Here is a 23,585-nt window from a genome sequence, read left to right on the forward strand (position 1 = left end):
AATAATGCACCTTGCTTGTTTCAATAAACAGCCTGCTTAAGTGATGTCCTCACATAGAGTCAAGAGGTATGGTTTGGTTAAAGCATGCTGTTGCTGCTATCAGCTCTTTAGTCCTTGAGAGAGAAAAGTTTATTATACTTTCTAGTTGTTTACTAGAAGCAAACCAGCGATCTGAAGAATGGAGTTGAAATCTTTGTCTTGAATTAACTCACTATGCAATTAGGCTATTTTACCAATATTTTGCCTGAGCAATGTTAGATAGAGTGCTAAATGCAACAAACCAGTAAAAGCTGTATGTTTTTAATTAAGGCAATTTCAAATTAATGTGTTTGGAAGAGTAATAGATATATTCTTCCTTGAAAGTAATGGTTGAGATGTATAGCAATCTGTTTGGAATGTAGATGCCTTTGGATGACATAATACTCGGCTAATAAAAAGCATTTCAGCAGTAACAAAGGAGGCATGTTCAGCTGTCTGTCTCTCTCTTGGGGGCTGGTGTTGTATCCAATAATCATGTGCAAGATCTGCTAAAGAGATTTTCCCAATTTTCTTGGCTCCTTAATTATATTGGGATCTTGCACATGATTGGTAGCTACAGAGCTTCACATTTGCTTCCAGTTCACAGAGAATGGGATAGAGGGCACCTTAAATCAGGGGTGTCAAACTCATGTTGTCATGGCAGTGTCACATGATGTATTGTACTTTCCCCCCCTTTGTTAAACCGGGAGTGGGCATGGCCAGGGCGTGACGCATCCGGCCTGCAAGCTGCGAGTTTGACAACCCTGCCTTAAATCATTAGTATGATGTGAGGAGTCTATAAATTAACTTACATAAATAAATATTTATCAATACCTAAAGGAGCATACTAAACATTGCTCCTCTTTATCTTAATTCTACTTCTGTTCTTGTGAATAAAGTATTGCAGAAAGACCATATATTTCAGAGATTACTCATTTAAAAGGAATCCAAATTCAAATAGTATTTCTCTTACAACTTTTCACTAATTGGGAAATAAGAACCGCATAACATTCTGGTTTCCCACTGCATCTGATATATTTAAAGTAGAGATGAGAAACATGGTCTTTCAGATATTCCCAGAAGCCTAGCCAGCATGGTCAGTAATGGGAGATGCTCAGAACTGCTCAGGACATCTAGAAGGCTTAGGTTCCCTACCCTGCATGAAATAAAAAAGTTGCATAATAAATTATACAAGCATACAGGTAAGTATGTCCTATGTTTTAAACATGGGATATGAAAGGATGGAAGATTAGTATTCCATGTGTCACAAGCCAAAAAAGCGAAGAGTTGCCTTGTAAAGTCACTATCACTTTTCAATTTCTGCAGAATCACATAAAAGAGGCTTTGAATATAGAAAGCAGCATTTTTTCTCAAATTATTCCTTCTGTCACTTTTACTCAGAAATATAGTAAAACTTTGAACAAGGAGTTTACATTACATCACATTTCCCTTAGCAACCAAAGTTAAGCTTTGTGGCAGAGATTATAAAATAGGAAGTAGAATGAAAAGAGGCACCTGAACCCTATCTGAGAAATCTGCACACAGCAGATCTGAAAAATAAATTCTATAACACAATTCCCAACCAAGGCTGATATTAATCCCCAGGGAAATCTTCCAGTTGCTTTTGCTTTTTTATTCAAGTACTGGATACAAGATGGCTGCCATTTCCTCTGAGATCCCTTTTGTTTGTTTGTGTGTGTGTGTGTGTGTATATTCATAGTTATTTTTTGAAGTTTGTGACAAAAGTGCTTCACTAAACATCTGTAACAAAAAGGATACTTCACCTCCCATATATGCTTAAATGACAAAAGAATGTCCTGCTTTCTTAAAGTTTAAATTGTAGCCGCACGCCAAAGGCTTCTTTCTGATATTATCATCAGTTATGTTGCCTGTATGATAAAGGCTACTTAGTTGATTGCAGTTTTAACGGAGAATGTATTTGAACCAAATTATCTTGTTAAAAGTGGCTTAAATTGGTCATTCTGAGGGATGGATGAAATGGCAACAACTTCAACTTCTCCATTGATTGCTGTTCTTTCTCTAGGGCTATATCATCCAGGTCATCATGTCTTCTTTAGCTTCTGTTCTAGCTGGATAATCCATTTTTAATGAAGGTATTACTTTTCTGTCCTCTTCTGAAGCAAAGAAAATCTGTTCATTCACTATTCCCCGAAGTAATTTTGGGCTAGTTTTTCACCTTTAATTTGCATCTCATTGCTAGTCAATAGATAACAGAAGAATGAGGTTTTTTAAAAAAATATTGTCTCAATTTCTCTGCAAAATATGCCAAGAAGCATAGAATTTAAACACCAAAATAGGCTTTCACCTCTCCTTTTCTTTATTCATAGAGTTTGTAGAAGTGCAGGCTACTTCACTGCTTGAGAATCAGAGGCAATACAATGTACTTTTACTGTTATCCCATAAACACAATAAACGTAGCCACGGTGTTTCTGTACATTTTAGTCATGTAGGAGAAGCAATCCCTTAAAGATGCAAAGAAATCCTAATCAACCCTCTTCACTTGAATTACAAATAAAAGTTTACTGGAAATAGAAAGCATAAAATATTAAAATCCTATACGAGGACTGCCAGATTTCTATATTAAAATAAATTATTCTACTTCAACAGATATAGTGGGTTCCTGAATCAGTAGCATCTCACACATTGGAGTTACCTGGTCCAATGAATTGAATAGTGATTCCAAGAATAGATAAGACAGCAAGAGACAAGAAGATGACTTTGCTAAGTTCCATGCTGCATGTTAGTTGTTATAAACCATAATTTGAGTTGTACCATTTAATCCTGATTGCATAACTATCTAAGCCACTCCTTCACTCACAAAATAGAACCGTGAAATACATTTGGCAGGTTGAATAATGTTTTACACAAATCAGAAATGAATTTAAAAAGTACAGGAACTCTTTTTTCTATATTTAGGTGGTAACAATCATTCATTTTGAGATGGAGTACAGAGCAAAATGAAGTTAGTGCTTACTTTTGATTCTATGGAAATTCAAAATATAATCACAGTGTTGATCAGATGTAGCCTATGCAAGCAATGAGATGATTCTATAAATTTTTGCGTGTTTTTTTTCTGACATTCTGCTGTCTGATTTCTAAAAAAGTCAGCATTTACTTACTGTTTAGCATAATCAGGTCCCAATGGATTGTCTGGAGAGGGAGGATGCTACTTACCCAGAAACTGAAAGAGGTATTGGAAAATAGATGAAGGAGGAGGTTTTTTCCAAATGTTTTGGAGATACAAATGCATCTCCTTTAGCATAAACAAAAGCCATTAAGTTGAAAAAAAAACCCAGTACTTTATATCAAACTATCCAATCAAGAGGCTCAAATGTACTTTATTTACCAAATATTTATAAAATATATGAATATATCAGATATTCTTCCTCCAGGGGCTGGAGTGCTAGATTCTACATATAACAAAATATGCATATTTATTTTAAAAAAGAATTATACTGTCACCCACATAAATACAAGGTTTTCATGAAATGGTCCAGAATTTGTTTCTTTGGGAAAGTCACCATAAAACTTCCAGCATGATATAGATAACCATGTGTCATATCACAAGATGGCTCCTTTTTCAGGAAGTATTAGAATGGTCTACTCTTTGATATTGAGCACGTGTGTAGATTTCTCTTCTTTTCCATAGTTTGTGCCAGCATGTATTCCTTTGCAGCAACCTGCCAAAACAAGGAACAGATCAATATGGATTGACCATGCCTTATTTCAAATTCTCTAGGATATGGGAAAAATACTTCTACATTGGTCAGTGTTAGCAGTGACAAATATTGTGGCCAAAACCCACTACGACATACCGCTTCTTTGAGAACTGATGGTCTATCTCTTCCAGAGACTGTCCTTTGGTTTCAGGTACAAATAAATAAATAAATAATACAGCTGCCAATCCTACCAGTCCATAGAAAAGGAAAGTCCACGACAAGCCAATGACATCTGCATGGAGAAATATAACAAAATCAATGTATGAAATAAAGCCACATTTGCTGGGATAGGATAAAGGCTGTCATGAAATCAGGAGCTTACCAAAGGCTATTATTTAAATGGAGCTGCAAAATTTTCTTGCAAAATTTCCTTTCAACAGTAAATTTACACTTTATTAGACTCATGCATTTAGCAAAATCAGAAGTTTCATCTGGGCATTATTACAACAATAGATGCATTTTTTAAAAGTTGTCAGTCATTTTAATTAAATTGAGTTTAAATTATCATTTTATAGCATTTTGATAGCAAAACCTCTCAGGGGTGAGGTAATAACAATAATAAAAGGTTTTAAAAACATTAACAGCATGGTTTTGCAATGTTTCTCCAACTTTAGTACCTTGGGGATGGACAATTGCCATAAATACTTTTCAGATGAGTTTTACTATTAATAGCAGGACCAGATGGCTTTCCTCTTCCACACACAGACTAATATACACTGCTCAAAAAAATAAAGGGAACACTTAAACAACACAATGCAACTCCAAGTCAATCACACTTCTGTGAAATCAAACTGTCCACTTAGGTAGCAACACTGATTGACAATCAATTTCATATGCTCTTGTGCAAATGGAATAGACAACAGGTGGAAAGCATAGGCAGTTAGCAAGACATCCCCAATAAAGGAGTGGTTCTGCAGGTGGTGACCACAGACCACTTCTCAGTTCCTATGCTTTCTGGCTGATGGTTTGGTCACTTTTGAATGCTGGCGGTGTTTTCACTCTAGTGGTAGCATGAGACGGAGTCTACAACCCACACAAGTGGCTCAGGTAGTGCAGCTCATCCAGGATGGCACATCAATGCGAGCTGTGGCAAGAAGGTTTGCTGTGTCTGTCAGCGTAGTGTCCAGACCATGGAGGCTCTACCAGGAGACAGGCCAGTACATCAGGAGACATGGAGGAGGCCATAGGAGGGCAACAACCCAGCATCAGGACCGCTACCTCCGCCTTTGTGCAAGGAGGGACAGGAGGAGCACTGCCAGAGCCCTGCAAAATGACCCCCAGCGGGCCACAAATGTGCTGCTCAAACAGTCAGAAACAGACTCCATGAGGGTGGTAAGAGGGCCCAACGTCCACAGGTGGGGGTTGTGCTTACAGCCCAACACAGTGCAGGACATTTGGCATTTGCCAGAGAACACCAAGATTGGCAAATTCGCCACTGGTGCCCTGTGCTCTTCACAGATGAAAGCAGGTTCACATTGAGCACATGTGACAGACGTGACAGGGTCTGGAGACGACGTTCTGCTGCCTGCAACATCTTCCACATGACCAGTTTGTGCTCGCCAGAGGTAGCCTGACTGCCATTAGGTACCGAGATGAGATCCTCAGACCCCTTGTGAGACCATATGCTGGTGCAGTTGGCCCCGGGTTCCTCCTAATGCACGACAATGCTAGACCTCATGTGGCTGGAGTGTGTCAACAGTTCCTGCAAGGCGAAGGCATTGATGCTATGGACTGGCCCGCCCATTCCCCAGACCTGAATCCAGTTGAGCACATCTGGGACATCATGTCTTGCTCCATCCATCAACGCCATTGCACCACAGACTGTCCAGGAGTTGGGGGATGCTTTAGTCCAGGTGTGGGAGGAGATCCCTGAGGGGACTATCCGCCACCTCATCAGGAGCATGCCCAGGCATTGTAGGGAGGTCATACAGGCACGTGGAGGCCACACACACACTACTGAGCCTCATTTTGACTTGTTTTAAGGACATTACATCAAAGTTGGATCAGCCTGTAGTGTTTTTAATTTTGAGTGTAACTCCAAATCCAGACCTCCATGGGTTGCTAAATTGGATTTCCATTGATAATTTTTGTGTGATTTTGTTGTCAGCACATTCAACTATGTAATGAACAAAGTATTTAATAAGAATATTTCCTTCATTCAGATTTAGGATGTCTTATTTTTGTGTTCCCTTTATTTTCTTGAGCAGTGTATATCTGAACTACAAATGAGTGCTGATATAATATTTCTGGAATTAAAATATCTGGCAATACTTGAAATATTTTGACAATATTTTAAAATATTACCCCAAACACAAAAATAATTCTAAAAACTTCTGAAAGTAACAATGTTTAAACCAGCTAAATTAACTGAAGAAATGCAACCCTTCTCACAGAAGTTCCAAAGATGCTTTTCCAAAAGATAACTGGACTTTCTAGCTTTTCTTCTTTTTTGAAAATGTTTTGCTTCTCATCCAAGAAGCTTCTACGGTTTCTTCTTCAACCATGACCTGCATGGTTAAGAATCTCTATAGACCTCATAAAATCAGATAGATTATAAACTTACTTTTTCACATGAGCTTCAGAAATACAGTAGCTTCATATTAGCTTCAGAATTGTCTTTATTATTGCAATAGAAAACAAGTGGCTTTTTAAATTTCAGACCTGGGGTTGTACATGTCTGGATCAACAACTATTTCAGACTACTAGTTGTAATTTTTAATTTAATATCTACTAGCAACTTAATACATTCAATCTGCAATCCCATTCTAGAGAATGACACTAAATGGCAAACCACAACATCTGGTGTAATTTTGGATTTTTTACCTTCTTCTGCAGCCTTGGTATTATCTCCTCTGATGCAAAGTTCTGAAGCATGTAAATATTTATCTGCTGTTTTGTTAGGAAAACACTGTATTGCCTAAGAATTACATTATCCAACTGTGGACTTTGGATTTTTTCTTTTTCTAATAACACCATTATGATACCTTCTTTTAAATGTTACTTTTGCCCATCCAAGAAAATAATGAGAAGCAGCATAGCTTCTGGCTTAGAACAGACTAAGATTGCCTTTAACTGAGTTTTTTGGTTTGGCAGGGATTTGAGTTTGGCTAGCTTGAGTCTAAATGGAACATTCTAGTGATTATATATCTGATCACGACTCCAGAAGTGAGATAATAAACAGGAGACAGGATCCTCAAACAAAGGCAGTGACCCTTTGTTTGGTCTAGATCAGGACTTCTCAACCTCAGCAACTTTAAGACATACGAACTTCAACTCCCAGAATTGAGAATCCTAGGAGGTGAAGTACATACATTTTACACCTGTTGATATTGAGAAACACTGATCTAAGTGTACCCTATTATCAGTTCTGCTATGGTTATCAGCCACAAAGAATGTCAAAACAATACTATACATACCAATGACGTCAAGGAATGTAAGACTGATCAGTAAATTGGCAGCCCAGTTGAAACTATTGCAGAATGCAAAAGCTCTCCCTCGTATGCTAGCTGGATATATCTCACTGAGGACAAGCCATGTCACTGAAGGATGAGAAAAGAAAGTCAAGGAGTGGAATTAGGCATGGGGAAGAAACAAATCATAAATAACATTTTGTACAACCATAAGAAGAAACTGGAATGGGAAAAATATTATAGAAAGAACGTTTGAACTGTTGAAATGGAAGATGCAATTATTCAGAAGCTTCAAGTTAAACACAATGAAGATATGAAGAGAGACACTCAGGATTATTATGATGATGATTACTACCACTAATACTCTTGCTCCTAAACAGACCTTTAAACTCACATACTTTTAAATGTAAAACACATATCTGCACATGCATGTTACTTTTTTACAAGAAACATTGAAAAGATATATAATATACTGTTCCAGAAAATACTGATTGTGAGTGGGCAAGACAAACATTTTCACTGAATTGTGAAGTAACTGGAACAATTAAAAAACATTACTTGTTACAACAGATGCAGTACCTAGATCAGGGGTGTCAAACTCGTGTCATCACGGCAGGGTGGTGTGATGTATCGTGACTTTTTCCCCCTTTGCTAAACCGGGCGTGGGTGTGGTCAGTGTGGTTCTGCAACCCAACAAGACAGACACGGACTCCAGAGAGTAATTAGGACTGCAGAAAAAACAATTACTACCAACCTCCCTTCCATCGAGGATCTGTGTACTGCACAAGTCAAAAAGAAGGCTGTGAAAATATTTACAGAACCCTCACATCCCGGACACAAACTGTTTCAATTCCTTCCCTCAAAATGATGCTGTTGGGGTAATTCCCCGTAAGGAGAATGAGCGCATACAGGGAGATGTAATGAGAGAAGTGAAGAATAACACACACACACAGCACACAGATACACTGTACAGTAAATGTAGGTTTTTACTTCCAATAAACGTTTAAGCCCAGTCCAAAATAAGCAGTCCAAGTCATTCACAGGTAAAGCAGTCAGTGTTCAGTTCAAGGATAATCCAAATATTAAAGTCCAGTATCAAAAAACAGTTCAGTAACAGACTTACATCAACGATCAGTAACAGTCATTAGGAGGAAGCAGCAACACTCTCCAACAGAAGAAACAGAGACTCACTGAGACTAAACAACCCAGGTTTCTGGCTCCATCTTATGGCCATTTGTGGAACCACACCCAATTATATTTTTAGCATGCTCTTAAAGACATAGTATTAAAATGTCTATCCTAGTTTATATATTTCCAACCCAAATAACTGTTAGGTGACTTACATTCCTAACATTCTCCCCTTTTGGGTAGGACAATATATACAACCTTACATTCTAAGTCCAAAATCTTCACAGCACGCCTTATGCTTTATTGAACCTTGGGCCTTTGTAAAATTATCTGCTATATTGTTTTCTGACATACAGTATTCTAGCTTAATCATCTTACTTTGCACACATTGTCTCACATTTAAATATCTTAAATCTGTGTGTTTTGTTCTTGTTTTAACAGCAATATTTGAAGCCATCTGTATTGCTGATTGGTTATCTTTGTAAATAACAATAGAATCTGTTACATCAATTCCCATGTCAATTAGTAGTTGCTTATAACCAACTAAATCTGTACATAATAAAGATAAACATGAGAATTCAGCCTCCATTGTTGACAAATTTAGATGTTTCTGTCTAATAGACCTCCATCCAATCACCTTTCCCAATAATACTACAGTACCCGATGTAGATTTTCATGTATTTATGTCTGTAGCAAAACTTGCATCAGCATATGCAGTTAAACTCAGTTCATCTTTAGGGTCCAAATACAATGCATAATGCATTGTTTGTTTCAGATATCTTAACACATGCTTAGCAGCTTTCCAATGCCTTTCAGTCAGCTCAGCATTAAATCTCACTAATTGATTAACACAGTATGCAATATCTGGCCTTGACCAATTACTGAGATAAGATAAACTACCAATCAAAGACTGATAAATGTTCTTATAAAAATAGGAATTTGAACATCACTATTGCTAAACTCCTGGCTCATTGGTGTTTTAGCTGGCTTACAAAGTTCCATTTTAAAACTTTTTAGTAATTGGTTAATTTTATCTGCTTGTGAGATCTTGTATCCTCCTCTAGTTCTATCTATCTTTAAACCAAGATATTGTTTGATTTCTCCTAACTGTTTTATCTTAAATTTCTTCTCTAACAGTGAGATTATTTTAGTAGCTTCTTGTTCAGTTTTGGTGGTTAATGCTATGTCATCAGTGAACAATAGCAACAATGAAATTACACCATTATTTTCTCTTTTGAACAAACATGGATCAGCCATGCCAGCTACAAAACCTATCTTAGTTAATTCTTTAACTATACACTGGTTCCACTCTTATCCTGATTGCTTCAAGCCATAAAGACTCTTTTTCAGTCTCCAGCAATCAGTTGTATTATCATTTTTAATACCTAAAGGTTTCTTTAAATATAGAGTGTGTTGCAATGGTGCATGCAGATATGCTGTCTCTACAACCAAATGATTTATCATGTATTTCTCCTTAGCTGCCCACACTAATGCTGCCCTTAATGTAGTAGCCTTTAGACTAGGTGCAAACACCACATCATAGTCATTTGCTGTCTGATTGAACCCTTGTGCTACTAACCTGGCTTTATGGGTAACAGTCCCATCTACACCTGTCTTTAGTTTATAAACCCATTTACATCCTATGGCACGTTTACCTGGTGGTAACTTAATGTTTTCATATACTTCCAAATTTTTAATGATTCCAGTTCCTTATCCATTGCTTCCTGCCAAGCAGCCTGATCCTTAACAGGATACAGTTTTAGTTCATTATAATTACTTGGAACTGTATTCACTTGGCATACAACACTAGCCTGATATCTATCAGGTGGTCGTGTTACTCCGGTTGAACGTCTTGGTAATACAGGGCTTACTGGTGGACTCACCTGTGCCACCTGCTCCTGTTCTTTTACCTCCTCCTGTGCCTGTTCTACTTCCTCCTGTACCTGTTTTTCCCCTTTAATGGCTATTCATGGTTTACTTATTTAATCTTTAGGGGCTATTTGGGTGTCAATAATAATATCATTGCTGGATTCCTGTTCCAGTTTATTCCACCCAACATGCTCAAGAAATTTTGCACTAGCACTACAATAAACATGAGCTGTGCCTTGATCCCAAAATCTAAACGATCTATGGTTGGCTTCATAACCTACAAAAAATAACTTCTTAGCTCTATGTTGCCCTTTCAGTCTTACTTGTGAGGGAATATGCACCCATGCTGGAACTCCAAATGTGTGTAAATAACTTAAATTTGGTTTTCTGCCAGGCCAACGAGTGAATGGCAATTCACCAGTTGTTGTGTTAACTGCATTGTTTAAAACATGGTTACTACACATTATGGCTTCACCCCACAATATTTCAGGCAAACCTGAATCAAATAATGTAGTGCGGGCCATGGCTTGTAATGTTTGCCCTCTTCATTCTACAAACAAGTTATGTTGTGGTCTGTAAAGTGCAGAACATTTATGCTCGACACCAGCCAATTTCAACATAGTTTGGAATCTTTTGTTAATAAATTCAGTCCCATTATCAGTAACTAAAGTAATTACTTTACTCCTCATTTTTCTCTCAGCAAACCTTAGTCAGTTAAAGAAATGTTGGAATGTTTCTGTTTTGTTTTTCATAAGATAGCAGAAACTGTATTGTGAGTAATGGTCCATAATACTCAAAATATAGCAGGCACCTCCTAAATTAGGTTTCTTAGGACCAATTATGTCAGCAAAAACAACCTCTAAAGGTTCTTTGGTCTTAAACCCATTTAGTCTGTTTGCAGGAGTAACCTTACTTTTCTCTTGGCTACAAGCATTACAGTTTAAATACTTGCTACAGGGTTTCAATTTTACTCCCTCTGACAATTCAACAGTTTGTTTGAGCATTTGAAATTTATGTGCCCCAGATGTCTATGCAGTAAATGTATACATTCAGCATGTGGCTTAACATTGTTATAAACTGAGTTAGCCATCTTCAACTGATCATCATGTATCACATATAAATCATTCTCTAAAGTAGCAGTAACACTTTTACCTTCTTTCTCTATTATACAGTTATCTCCCCTAAAGGTTACTACATAACCAAGATTAACTAAAGCCCTTACTGATAGCAAATTAAATTTCAGTTTAGGTACATATAACATAGTTAAATGTTTATACAAGAACAATATGCAGTACCTTCACCTGAAGCCTTCATCTTCCATCCATTTGCCAATAATACATGTTGTTTACTCGTAGACATCTTCATAAATCTTTTTCTATCTTTAGTAATGCATTGCGATGCTCCACTATCAACAACCCACAAATCATGGTTTACAGTTGAATTGCTAGACATAGCTAAACTAACATTCTTCTTAGCCTTCTGGTGATTACCAGTATTCTGTCATTTTCCCTTCTTACAGAATCTAGCTATATGTCCCCTAGCCCCACAAGAAAAACATTTCCTAACAGTATAGGCAGTCGAACACAAATCCTCTTCTTGTGGTTGTTCCTTCCTCAGTTGGTCCTTATCCAGCCGTCTTCTTGCTTCTTCTAACAACCTTCTGGTTATGTCAGTCAATGTCAGTTTACCTCTGGGCAGATAAACTGACTGTCCAACTATTTACAAAGTCTGCATTACTATTACTATTAATCTTCTCATCACTCCTTATCACCCATCCCCTCCCACTTGTGACTGTATGACTGTAACTTTGTTGCTTGTATCCTTATGATTTATACTGAGTGTTTCCTAGTATGATTTGTCTGCTTATTGTACCTTTTGACTATTATTAAGTGTTGACCTTATGATTCTTGACTCTTTACGAATGTATCTTTTCTTTTATGTACACTGAGAGCATTTGCACCAAGACAAATTCCTTGTGTGTCCAATCACACTTGGCCAATAAAGAATTCTATTCTGTTCTGTTCTGTTCTGTTCTGTTCTGTTGCTGTGCTGTGCTGTGCTGTGCTGTTCTATTTTATTCTATTCTAGAATGGGAACTAATAAAAAATACCAAAAGGCAGTGGAAAAAAACTTTCACCTCACTGGTAAGAAAACAATATGGACATGGAATATGTAGTCTCCAGATGTCAACTCAAGTTAGGGAGGATTTTACCTTTTCTCTTCATTCTGGAAAACTGTATTAGTAGGTGCATTCTTAGTAAATACAGAAGTGTCCCATGTCATTTTAATAACCAAGAGGGACTCTGATGGCTAGAAATTACAGAGTTCTAGTTACAGTTCTAATCCATCTAGAGAACATCAATAAAAAGGCTGGACCAATGAATGCATTGCACCAGAGGGCAGTTGTGGACTGCTTTTTCAAGTATATGAATATCATTCTTCCTTTCAAAAGAAATTACCAAGAAAAAGACCAAGAAATTGACCATGGTAAATGGCTGGATCATGAATAATATAAAATAATGTAGAAGTCAATATCAGATTCATTCATTAAAGGTTTTATCAATTTCTTTGTGGGATTGCTTGGCCCAAATAATGAAGATAAAAGCCCTACTTGTGGTTCCACCAATGAGATCAGTTCACAGGCAATGTCTTGGAGCAGCACTTGTAGTACTTGGTTATAGCATTCCAATTATGAAACTGCAGAAAGGTGTTTAGCTAGCACCTATGCTATCTTTCTGAAAATAACTGTAGACATGTCTATTCACCCAACAATTTATGAGATAACAATTACTCTAGGAATAGATTCACTTTAAGATGACCAGTGTTTTTATTCCTTTTTTTAAAAAGGTAAATGAGTTTGAATGTTTGTATTTATTAGGTTTTAAACATTTTGGTTTTATTGTGACTGCTTTAAGACTGTTTTAAAATTTTTCTTTTGTAAACCACTCTGCATCTGAAAAGAAAAGTAGCAATGTGCAGAAATCACATAAACCAATTAAACTGTCAGTTAATAAAAACCAGCTAGTTTGAACTTCAACTTTTCTTGAAATAATACTTTTCTTTTAACCAAATGCAAACCTCGCCTGATTAATAACTGGCCAACACAGGTTCCTCTTTCATTCAAGTAACTTCCAAATATTTGAAGGAGGCAAACAAAATATGTTGGGGTCACTGTTCATAGTACTAACGCCTCAACTGATTTGCAAACTGTGGAATTATAAATTGCAAACTGTGGAATTATAAATTGGCAAATGTATATTATCCATAGCTATGTTTGCTTAACTAAATAAATAACGTTTGAACACAGTGCTTACTTCCTGGAATAGATAAGTAAAAGGAACTCTTTCAGAAAGTGTGTGTGTCAGAGAGAAAAAACGCCAGTGATTCCAATTATTGAATGGAACAAGACAAGGTGCTTAGCTTAGTGCCAAAGCATAGGAAAAAGCTTGTCTTTAGCATTTAAAGTGAGACAGACCAATAGTCTAAGACAGTGTTGGCCAACCTTTTCGGCACCGAGTGCTGAAATGGGAGTGCGTGCACGTGTGTGTGTGGGAGTACTGCAACTCAGAAGAGCAACGGGTGACAGCTGGTGTACCTGGAGAGATGGCTCTGTGTGCCACTGCGTCATAGGTTCGCCATCATGGGTCTAAGACATGTGGTAGGTGCATAAACCATGGATTCCTATGTGACCTGTCCCAAAGGGAACTGGATAAACTTGCTGCTTGTCTTTCTGCAGAGTAATGGAATTTTAATATAACAAACCCCCCCCCGCCCAAACTTCTCATGTTACTTGCCCTAAACCTTGTGGCCTTTGGAAGCCAAGCGGTTTCATTTTTGTTTTGTTTTCAAATGAAGCTCCTGGGCATAAGATTGCTACCCTGGTCTAAAATCATCTCTGAAGTGAACACAGAGTTGGAAGACCAGAAAATTATCCACCCAAAAGTTTATTCATGTTTAGCCAGAATAAGCCCTATAAGATTTAATTAAGAGGCCAATGACTGAAAATTAAGAGTTCTTTTCCTGGGTTATTTTTTTTAATGAACACTCTTTCCCCCCCCACTCCTGACCCTCTTTATAATGGAGTACTCTAATGAAGAATAGGAACTCCTGCTGAAGCTGCAAATACATTTATGGTTTGCATGTATAGATTCATGAATCAAAGGATTTACTTCACTTGTTCCATTATGGCACACACAACTATATTCTAACTAGCTTGATACCCGTGCTTTGCTATGAAACTATGTGGTCGGGCTTACTTTTTAGGGAGGAAAATAAGGGGGGAAATTCTGCCTCTGCCTACCATCATCCATCAGTATTCATCTGGCTAGCATCCTGTCAGTGTGTGAGAGAGTTTAGGGCTGTTTGGAAAGTGAAATAGTATTTGTTGTGTGAACAAGGAGACAGCAAGGAGCCTGGGCTTGGCTTAGCGCAACTGTTCTGTACTAAAGCTGGTTGCTACTGTGAAACTAAAACTGAAACTTCTCTCCTCTGCTTGTGCTTTACATTTGGAAAACATTTTTTTTTCAGGTAGGGAGGGGGAATAGAACTACTTAGCATCAGAGCATGTTAATAATAATAATATACAAAATACTAAGGCTCTGATGGTCATTTTAAAAAATCCTTTCTTAGTGAGCACCTAGAAGCCAAGAGAAACATATGTGCCAAATTTCAAGTTTGTAGGCTTCCAGTTCTGGAGATTTTGTGATGATGCACGAGTGGTATTTTGCTTTTATATATATAGATTTTAATTTTAATATTGTAAGGAGTAATTGCAGGCCATTTCAGAGCCAAACTGATTGGGCAGCACAGAAGCCCAACAAACAAACATAATAAACTATTTATTAAAACTCAAAACACCTTCACGTATAGACAGGTCCATCTATGTAAAAGGGCCCTAGGACAAGAAATGTGAAATCAGGAAGATACTTACTTGGACCAAATCCAATTGAGAATGCACTTACAAAAGCCATCAAGCTCAGGAGTGTAATCCAGTTTAGAAGCAAGTGCCGTTTGGAAGAAGTCCCACTGATTGAAGAATTGGCATCCTGTTCTTTTTCTTTCAGTGATTGGTTGAGAAATGGAGTTTGCTCAGTTTCTAATGTAATGGTTGCTCCTTTTTCTCCACTTTTATTATTGATAAGCATTTTAGCATTGATTGCTGGTCTCATGATAGCAAAAGTTGATTCAACTTTTATTTCACTAGTATCTTTTGTCAATAAAAAATGGGAAGCAGCTGGTTGGGGAGAAACTGAATTTATGTGAAGAGGAGGTGAACTGAAGGAAGTATTGTTTGAATCTATGAGTGTTTCACAGTCTTTAACCATATCTAATGGAACAGAGCAGCTGGCCAGGCCAATAATCATAACTGAAAAAGCCATCACCAAACATCCAGCCATCAACAATACCCTTCGGCCAATCTTATCTGCAAAACACATGGCAAACAGAGTTGCGATCACCTTCATCACCCCTAGACCAACAGAGGCTAGGATAGCAGAGGAATCCGTCTGAAATCCTACAGAACGGAAGATAGTCGATGCATAATAGAGGGCATTGGGCTGTCCAGTGAACTGTTGAAAGAGAACCAATCCTAGACCAACCAAAGTCCTGTTTCTCATATTGTCCTTTGATCTGAAGAGATCTACAAGAGAATAATCCTTCTCCACGGGGCATGGCAATGCTATGTCTTCACCATCTTCAGTCTCATGAGGTTGAATGAGGTTACTATGAGTCACACTGTGGCGTGCCTTGAAAGTCCTGGAGTTGTTGGGGAGGAACAGGATGTTGCCAAACTGGATGACGGCTAGGCCAATAGCCAAGCCAAACATATATCGCCATCCCTCAGGTGTGTCAGTAAAGATATAATTCAGTGCATACGAAAGTAAGATGCCCATAGTGATGCCAGCTTCATAAAGGGATACCAAAAGTCCTCGCTGATGGGCAGCCACCATTTCAGAGACATATATACAGCACGCCATAGATGATAAAGAAATGGAAAAACCTACAGTCAGGCGCCCACCCACCAGCCAAATAAGTGACCTAGAAAGTGTCAGGATGAGACTGCCACACAGCAAAACTGCATTGCTGAGCAATATTGCTTTCCGTCTTCCCTGCCGATCAATAAAGATTCCTCCAACCAAAGAAGCTATGAGAGCTCCAATGAGTAAGGCACTCACAAGGACCTCCTGCTCAATACAACGAAGATGGAAAACCTCCTGCAGCTGCAACAGTGCTCCTGAGATGATTCCAAGTTCATATCCAAAGATCAGTCCTCCAAGGAGTGAGATTGCTGATGTTAACAGGAGGATGAACAACGCTTGTCCTGGAGATTGAGAAGAAGAACAAGAGTAAGATCTGAGAGAGCTTTTTCTTTAAGTTGGTAGAGCTTACAAGGAATAACTTCAGTGTTATACACTTCACCACATTTGAAAGCAAAATTTCTTATTACTGTTTTATATATATAATAAAGTCAATCCAGAATTAAGTTTCCAAGACAAGTAGCAATACATGTCCTCAACTTACAACAGTTCATTTAGTGACTGTTCAAAGTTACATCACTGAAAAAAGTGACATGACTGTTTTTCACACTTACAACCATTGCAGCATCTCCCATGATCACCTAATCAAAATTCAGATGCTTGGCAACTGACTCATGTTTATGGTGGTAGCTGTGTCCGGGGTGTGTGATGTGATCACATTTTGTAGCTTTCTGAGAAGCAAAGTCAATGGGGAAACCAGTTTAACTTAACAATTGTGTTACTAATTTGCCAACTGCAGTGATTTACTTAACAAAGTCGTAAAATAGGGCAAAACTCACTTAACAAATGTTTCACTTAGCAAAATAAATTTTGGGCTCAATTGTGGCCATAAGTCGAGGACTATCTGTACATAAGCATGTTCACTTTAATGATATTGTAGTTTTTAAGACCTTAGCTATCTGCCCTATGTACTAAAACTAATCTGAATGTCAACATTTCTGAGGTCAGAAATGGCAGGATTTTCTGAAATGCAAAATAATATTTTTGGGGAAAAGCAGAGTTAGGAGAACCTATGCCACAGCCTCAGTAAAGAGTCACAGAAGTATGACTCAATGTTAGAAAACATGGAAAAACTGCTAGGGTAGAAAATAGAGTACTGTAAACAGATTTGGTACAGTTCCCACTGCAACATATTTTGAACATCTCATTGGTTCCTGGGAAAGTGTCCATTATTTTCAAATTATTAAAAATAAATAAAGCTGTGTTTCAAAGGTTTTATAGGCCTAAATCTGAACACAAAATTGTACCTAGATTATGGTAGTATACAAACACACCTTATATCAAAGTAAGCATAGCAACATATTAAGGAAAAACAAGGATATATTACTTGGGTGCATATTTTGCTCTGAAGGGATTCCTTCTGTATAATTATAAATCTGTATTCACCATCTATTTATACTTTGGCCTTCTTGTAAAAGTGGAAGCTAGCAATTATCTCACCATAACAGTGAACATATTTTCTTGGAAAAAAACAAAGGACAAACCTGAAAAAGGGGCAAATCTGAAAGAGGTTCATGCAGATAAAAATGCTTAACTGCTTACATAAGGGCAAATTCAAGAGCAAATGAAGAAAAACTACAAAAATGCATATTAAAATATTTAAAATCAAAGAGTATATGTAAATTTATTTTTTTAAAGAATTCAGTTTCCCTATTTTTTCACATGAATGCGAAAGCTCAGGCATTAAGAGGTATCATTTGTATGACACAAGTTAAATGACCAAAATAAAAGACAAATGTGAACTTTTGAATAATTATAATCTGAAGAACAGCTTTCTCAAATACCGTAAAAGGCTGTCCTTTATAGTAAAGGACATATGTTCACTGTAACAATTCATTTTATTTCACAACCATCTTGTATATTAGGCTGGGCAGAGAGACAAGAACTGTCTACTGGCAAACTTCAAGGCTGAGTGGGAGTATTTGTAAGCTTCTAGTATCTGTGACGGATGTATGCTTAGTGTTATAGGGAAGTTGAATTTCAAATTCCCTAGCAGCAGATTGTAAAACAATGTTACTGCCCATGAAAGCCATCTGCTGGAAATTAGGGGGCTTCCTTGGGCAGCTGGTTGGTCATTATGAGAACAGATTGCTAAACTAGATGCAATAGGTGTCCAATCCAACAGGGCAATGTTTACTGCACATTATTATGAACAGCATAATGTAACACATCAGCTCTTATTAGCATGCTAACAGCCACTGACATGTTAGTGTCATACTAATGGATGTCACAGTATCAGAGAACTCCATTTAGTGAATCAAGGTTTCTGTTCTTAAACTTTTAGAGAGAAGATTTATAAAACATTATTTTTCATTCAGAAAATATTTAAGTCTGGATCCAAACTCTATGTTGATTGTCCTGCATGCAATAAGCAGAAACACCATAATTACTAGCTTTTAACATTCAATATATTGGAACTAGACCAATTGGCTTAATCTAGACCCCATCCTTACAATCCAACTTTATGTATATTTATTTTCAAGCATATCCCTTATCCTTGATTTATTTTTTCAAACAAATCAAGGTATCCATCACACCTTCCTCTTCCTATTTTTTACACAATAACAAACCTGTGAGGTGGGTTGGGTTAAATCTGGCCCAAGGTCAACCAGCTGGCTTTCATGGTTAAGGCAGGATTGGAACTCAGGCTCTCCCACTTTCTTTCCTGGGGCCTTAACCATTAGACCGAATCGGATCTCTTAGTAATAGAAAACCAGGAAGCTGGATAGCAATCTTGTTTATTTCAATTCAATATGATAGGTTTTTTTTTAAAAAAAATATGTATTTTCAGAAGGGTAAATATCCTATAAACAGGCACCACAGCATGAATGTATTTCTCTAGCTGGAAATCACACCAAAGAATTGCAACCCGATGCTCTCCAGACTGCCAACTTGTTGATCTAAATTTCCTATACCGTACACTTCAGCTAGCACACCTAATGGTTATGATTATATTAGTCTTTTACACATTTGGCACCATCAATTAACTTATCATACTATATTTTACATATGCTGCTTGAATTTTTTAAAACATTATACACTAGATATATAAAGCTACACCCAATTTGCAGCATAATTTTTTTTGGGGGGGTGGGGGGTGGAGTCTAGCTTCATATTTCAGACAATTTCAGTATCTAACTTTATCTCTCCTATTCTCAAATAGATAACACATAGATCAGAGAAAACAAATGAGCACAACTTTCATTGTTGAATCATTTTTTCCATATGAAAGATTTCTTGGTCTGTTGGAGCATTTACTTCTACAGAAATTGCTTCCAGCTTTGGAATGAGACAATTAGACTGTAACTTGTGAAGAACTAGGCCTATATTTAAATACATTAAGTTCTAAACTCAGTATGCAACAAGTAGACTGAAAAAACAAACTAAAGATAAGAACTCTTGGCTATGTTTGCTTCACTTTTGTTAATGGCCAAATCTGATTACTTTTTAAATTTTTAGTTGCTTTATCTTTATAACTGAATATTTACTATGGGTCTTTGATTTTTATCCACATTTATTTTATGCAATATGGCATACATAAATCTCCCTCTTCCTCCCCCCCCCCCCAAGATTCTTTAATGGGGAGAGGGAGAGGGAGGGAAAGAGGGAGGGAGGGAGAGAGAGAATGTGTGACTGGCTCAAAGTCACCTATATAGCTTTTATGCATAAAGAAAGATTAGAAATCACAATCTTATGGCTTCTAATCCAGAACCTTAAATGTTATACCAAATTGACTCAGTTTATTGATTATCTAGTTTATTGTGTTATTTTATTATTACCTACCTAGAGGTGAAGTTGGTGCTGTATACAAGACCTGTAAGATAAATGTCTGAATACAGGAATGAATGAATACACACTCATGGAGTGTGTATTCCTTAGGGACAACAGCTCAGAGACTGAATACTGCAACTTTTAATACTCAAACACAAAGTTTGGAGGTACAGATTGGACAGATCAGTCATGGCATAAATAATAAAGTTTTGGTATTCATAGATGAAAATTAATATTTTAACCCAGAGATTGCTCAAAGCAGAAATAAAGGAACAAACAGAATAGATTTAAGGCATACTTCAAAAATGATTTGGAAGGGAAGAAATGTTTCAGACCGGATGCACCCATGCCTTTCTACTATTCATTAAAGCAGCTTCTTTCCGTTCTCTATGCCTATTGAAAAACTTTCAGGTTTTATATATTTTATAGTTGAGTCTGTAGCCCAACCTGTTACAAGAGTTGAGGATAACTGGATAAAAAGAAGTACTTTTTTCTCCTTTACCCAAGGATCATGTATTATAAACCGCAATGTGGTTTACTTGTGTTAAAGTTAGCACAATGAAATTTGGAAACTATGATTTTGCTGCTTTGCGTGTGAACGGAGCTACTTTGTCTTGTTCAGCTAACCATGGCTTGGTGTAATTGTAAACTTTAATCTTCAAACATCAACCCTTAAAATTCTCAACCCACTTGAAAATTGTGTCAATAGCTGCAATCCTGTATTCTTTCAATTTCTCCCCCATTCCCTGGCACCCCACCATCCTATTATAAAAAAGGGTAGGAAGCCAAGTTAATTTTTAGCTGAAATAGTGTGCTGCCTTTGAAAACTGATACAGAGGAGCAAATTGATTTCAAACTGAACTATCATTAATGGTTGTACTAAATCTTTTTCTGAGATTAGCATGTACATTTTTACTTAAAAAGATAGATTAAACTAGTGGCCACATTTAACTGGAGAAATAACCGGCAAGGTGTTTTATTCTGTAAATGATGATTAAGGAAGGTCTGGCCTTCCATCTAAACCAGGGTTATCAAACTCAAGGCCCACAGGCTGGATCTGGCCAATGGGGTGCTCAGATCTGGTCCACAAGGCTGCCCTGGAAACAGCGAAGGACTGGCCCTGAGTGCTGTTTTCGCTGGCAGAGGGTTACATGAGGCTATCGTGGCTGAAAATGGAGCCTGGGAGCCCGTTTTCGCTGGTAGAGTGCTCGGGCTGCCACAGGTACCCCCAACATGAGAGACTTGAAACTGCCATACTCATCCTGGCCTCCGCCCAGGTCAAACACAATCCTGATGTGTCCCTCAATGAAATTGAGTTTGACACCCCGATCTAAACAAAACTCATTTAATAGAGCAGGTCTTATTCTTGAGCAAGCATGTAACATTTATTAAAAGGCCACCTGAATATCAGAGGCAGACAATATCCTCATGCCCTACCTTCTTATAAATTGCTCCATGAAACCAATTTTCTGGGATTGCATGAGATGCTGAAATATAAACTTAATTCCATGGGATCCATTCACAGAATGAGGTAAAGGTAAAGGTTCTCCTGACACATACATGCTAGTCGTTTCTGGCTCTAGGAGGCGGTGCTCATCTCCATTACAAAGCTGAAGAGCGCTGTCTGAAGACATCTTCATGTTCATGTGGCTGGCATGGCTATGACTAAACACCGAAGGTGCATGGAAAGCTGTTACCTTCCCATCAAAGTGGTCTCTATTTTTTGACTTGCATTTTTTACATGCTTTTGGACTGCTAGGTTGACAGAAGCTGGAACAAGTAACGGGAGCTCACTCATTTATGCGGCGCTAGGGATTTGAACTGCCGACATTTCTGATCGACAAGCTCAGCGTCTTAGCCATTAAGCTAGCGCATCCCTCATTCACAGAATACACTGGGCTAAAATGTAATTGGCAAGTTTAGTTTGCCGATTAGCCAAAAGAACTATAAACAGGTCTTAGACAGTAGTCTCACGAGCTACTTGCTTAGGTTCACCATGAACTGTGACATTGTGACCTAACACTACCAACTCTGCACTGTGACAGTGTAAAACAGGGGTCACCAAACTTGGCCACTTTAAGACTTGTGGACTTGAACTCTCCAGCGATGCTGGCTGGCTGTTAAAGTCCACAAGTCTTAAAGTGGCCAAGTTTGGAAACCCCTGGTGTAAAAGAATGCAGTTTGATTAGGAAAGCGAAGGCCATCAGCTGCTCTTAGCAGTGGAATTCCTGGCTTTCACTGGACTCAGCCTCTTCCAATCTGGCAAGACTTGATCTCAACTCCTATAATCCCTGGTCAGCAATAACACAATACTTCCAAGGGGCATCAATCAGACAGGAGATGTTAATGCATCAGCTCCTAGACCTAACCCTGTAATCCAAGATAAAGAAGAACCACTTTTCCTTGAGATCATTTTAAAAGGGTTTGGCAAAGCACGCGATAGATAGATAGATAGATAGATAGATAGATAGATAGATAGATAGATAGATAGATAGATAGATAGATAGATAGATACGGTATTAACTCATTGCCCTGGCAGAGGAAAGCGACAACGGAGAACGCCAGGACCGGGATTTGAGAGCAGAGAAGCGAACCGCAAAGGCGAATTGTTTTAAAGGAAAGCAAGTCGAAAAAGTTCCCTTCCATCAGAGAACACAGAAGTCCTCCCTTCCCCGTCCCCTGCTGTTCTCCTCGCCGGACAAGGAACTCACCCATGCTGTGATGGAAGCGGCGCGCACAGATCCCCTCCAAAAAAGTTTGTTTTCCAACTCGAGAACGGGCGAAAATAGAAAACTGCCCCCCCCCGCTTCCCCCGGCCCGGAAGCCCCAAGGGCTCGAAAACTCAACTAGCGGATTCCCAGCGCTTCCCAGCCCTGGACTTTATAAGCGCCGAGAACGAAGGGACGTGCCGCATTCCGACGCTAGGGGGCATGCCGCTGCCCCCCCGCCCCGGGACAAAGTTCTCGGTTTGCTAGGATAGCATCCTGGATGCCCGCGCCGCCGCAGAAGGACAAAGGCAGGAGCAGAAATGTCCCCCACCCCACCCCCACCCCTTCGAAAGCCCCGGGAAGTTGGAGGCCCGCGAAAGCTTAACTTTGCCCTGCACGCACAGAAGTTTTGGGTCTCGGGTTGTTGTTGTGGTTGTTGTTTTTCCTTTCTTTTCGTCGCCGGCAGACGGGACCGAAGAGCGCCACGTTGCTCCGGATCTGCCTACATGCTCCGGCGGGGAGGAGAACCTCCTCGCAGAAACAGGGGCAATAGTCAGCGGCGCTGGGGAAAAGGAGGCGCGCGACCTCGCTCCTTCTTCCAGGGCAGGGGTCTCCAACCTTGGCAACTTTAAGACCTGTGGACTTCAACTCCCAGAATTTCTCAGCCGAGTTGAAGTCCACAGGTCTTAAAGTTGCCAAGGTTGGAGACCCCTGTTCCAGGGCATGGCTGGGTGGGAACCGGGAGCGCAGGGAAACGAGCAAAGGGCCCCCTTGCTCAGGCTCGCTAGAATAGATCCCATCCATTCCGGAGAGATTGCGTAGACGATCTCTGGTCTGCGAAGTCAACTGCCTGTTAAAAATGTGTACTCTTAAAATGTGTACTATTAAGAATGTGTACTCCATTTC

The 23,585-nt window shown here is 38.6% G+C and overlaps 1 protein-coding gene across 2 annotated transcripts; it reads right to left on the reverse strand.

The window, feature by feature from the left end:
- Positions 1 to 3,357: 3,357 nt before the first annotated feature.
- Positions 3,358 to 23,195, reverse strand: SLC2A10 (solute carrier family 2 member 10). Of its 2 annotated transcripts, none has more exons than XM_087929039.1 (5): positions 23,082 to 23,195; positions 15,096 to 16,484; positions 7,175 to 7,297; positions 3,855 to 3,990; positions 3,358 to 3,719 (listed from the first exon to the last, which is right to left on the reverse strand). In XM_087929039.1, the coding sequence occupies exons 2-5, from the start codon at positions 16,138 to 16,140 to the stop codon at positions 3,620 to 3,622; spliced, it is 1,404 nt and encodes a 467-aa protein (XP_087785165.1). In that variant the 5' UTR covers positions 16,141 to 16,484; positions 23,082 to 23,195; the 3' UTR covers positions 3,358 to 3,619. The 2 variants fall into 2 exon arrangements, with proteins under 2 accessions (XP_087785165.1, XP_026553317.1); XM_026697532.2 differs by having other exon boundaries at positions 22,683 to 23,095.
- Positions 23,196 to 23,585: the final 390 nt, after the last annotated feature.

Source organism: Pseudonaja textilis, chromosome 3 (assembly GCF_049901715.1).
Source record: "Pseudonaja textilis isolate UNSWEBS1 chromosome 3, rPseTex1.2, whole genome shotgun sequence".
NCBI lineage: Eukaryota > Metazoa > Chordata > Lepidosauria > Squamata > Elapidae > Pseudonaja > Pseudonaja textilis.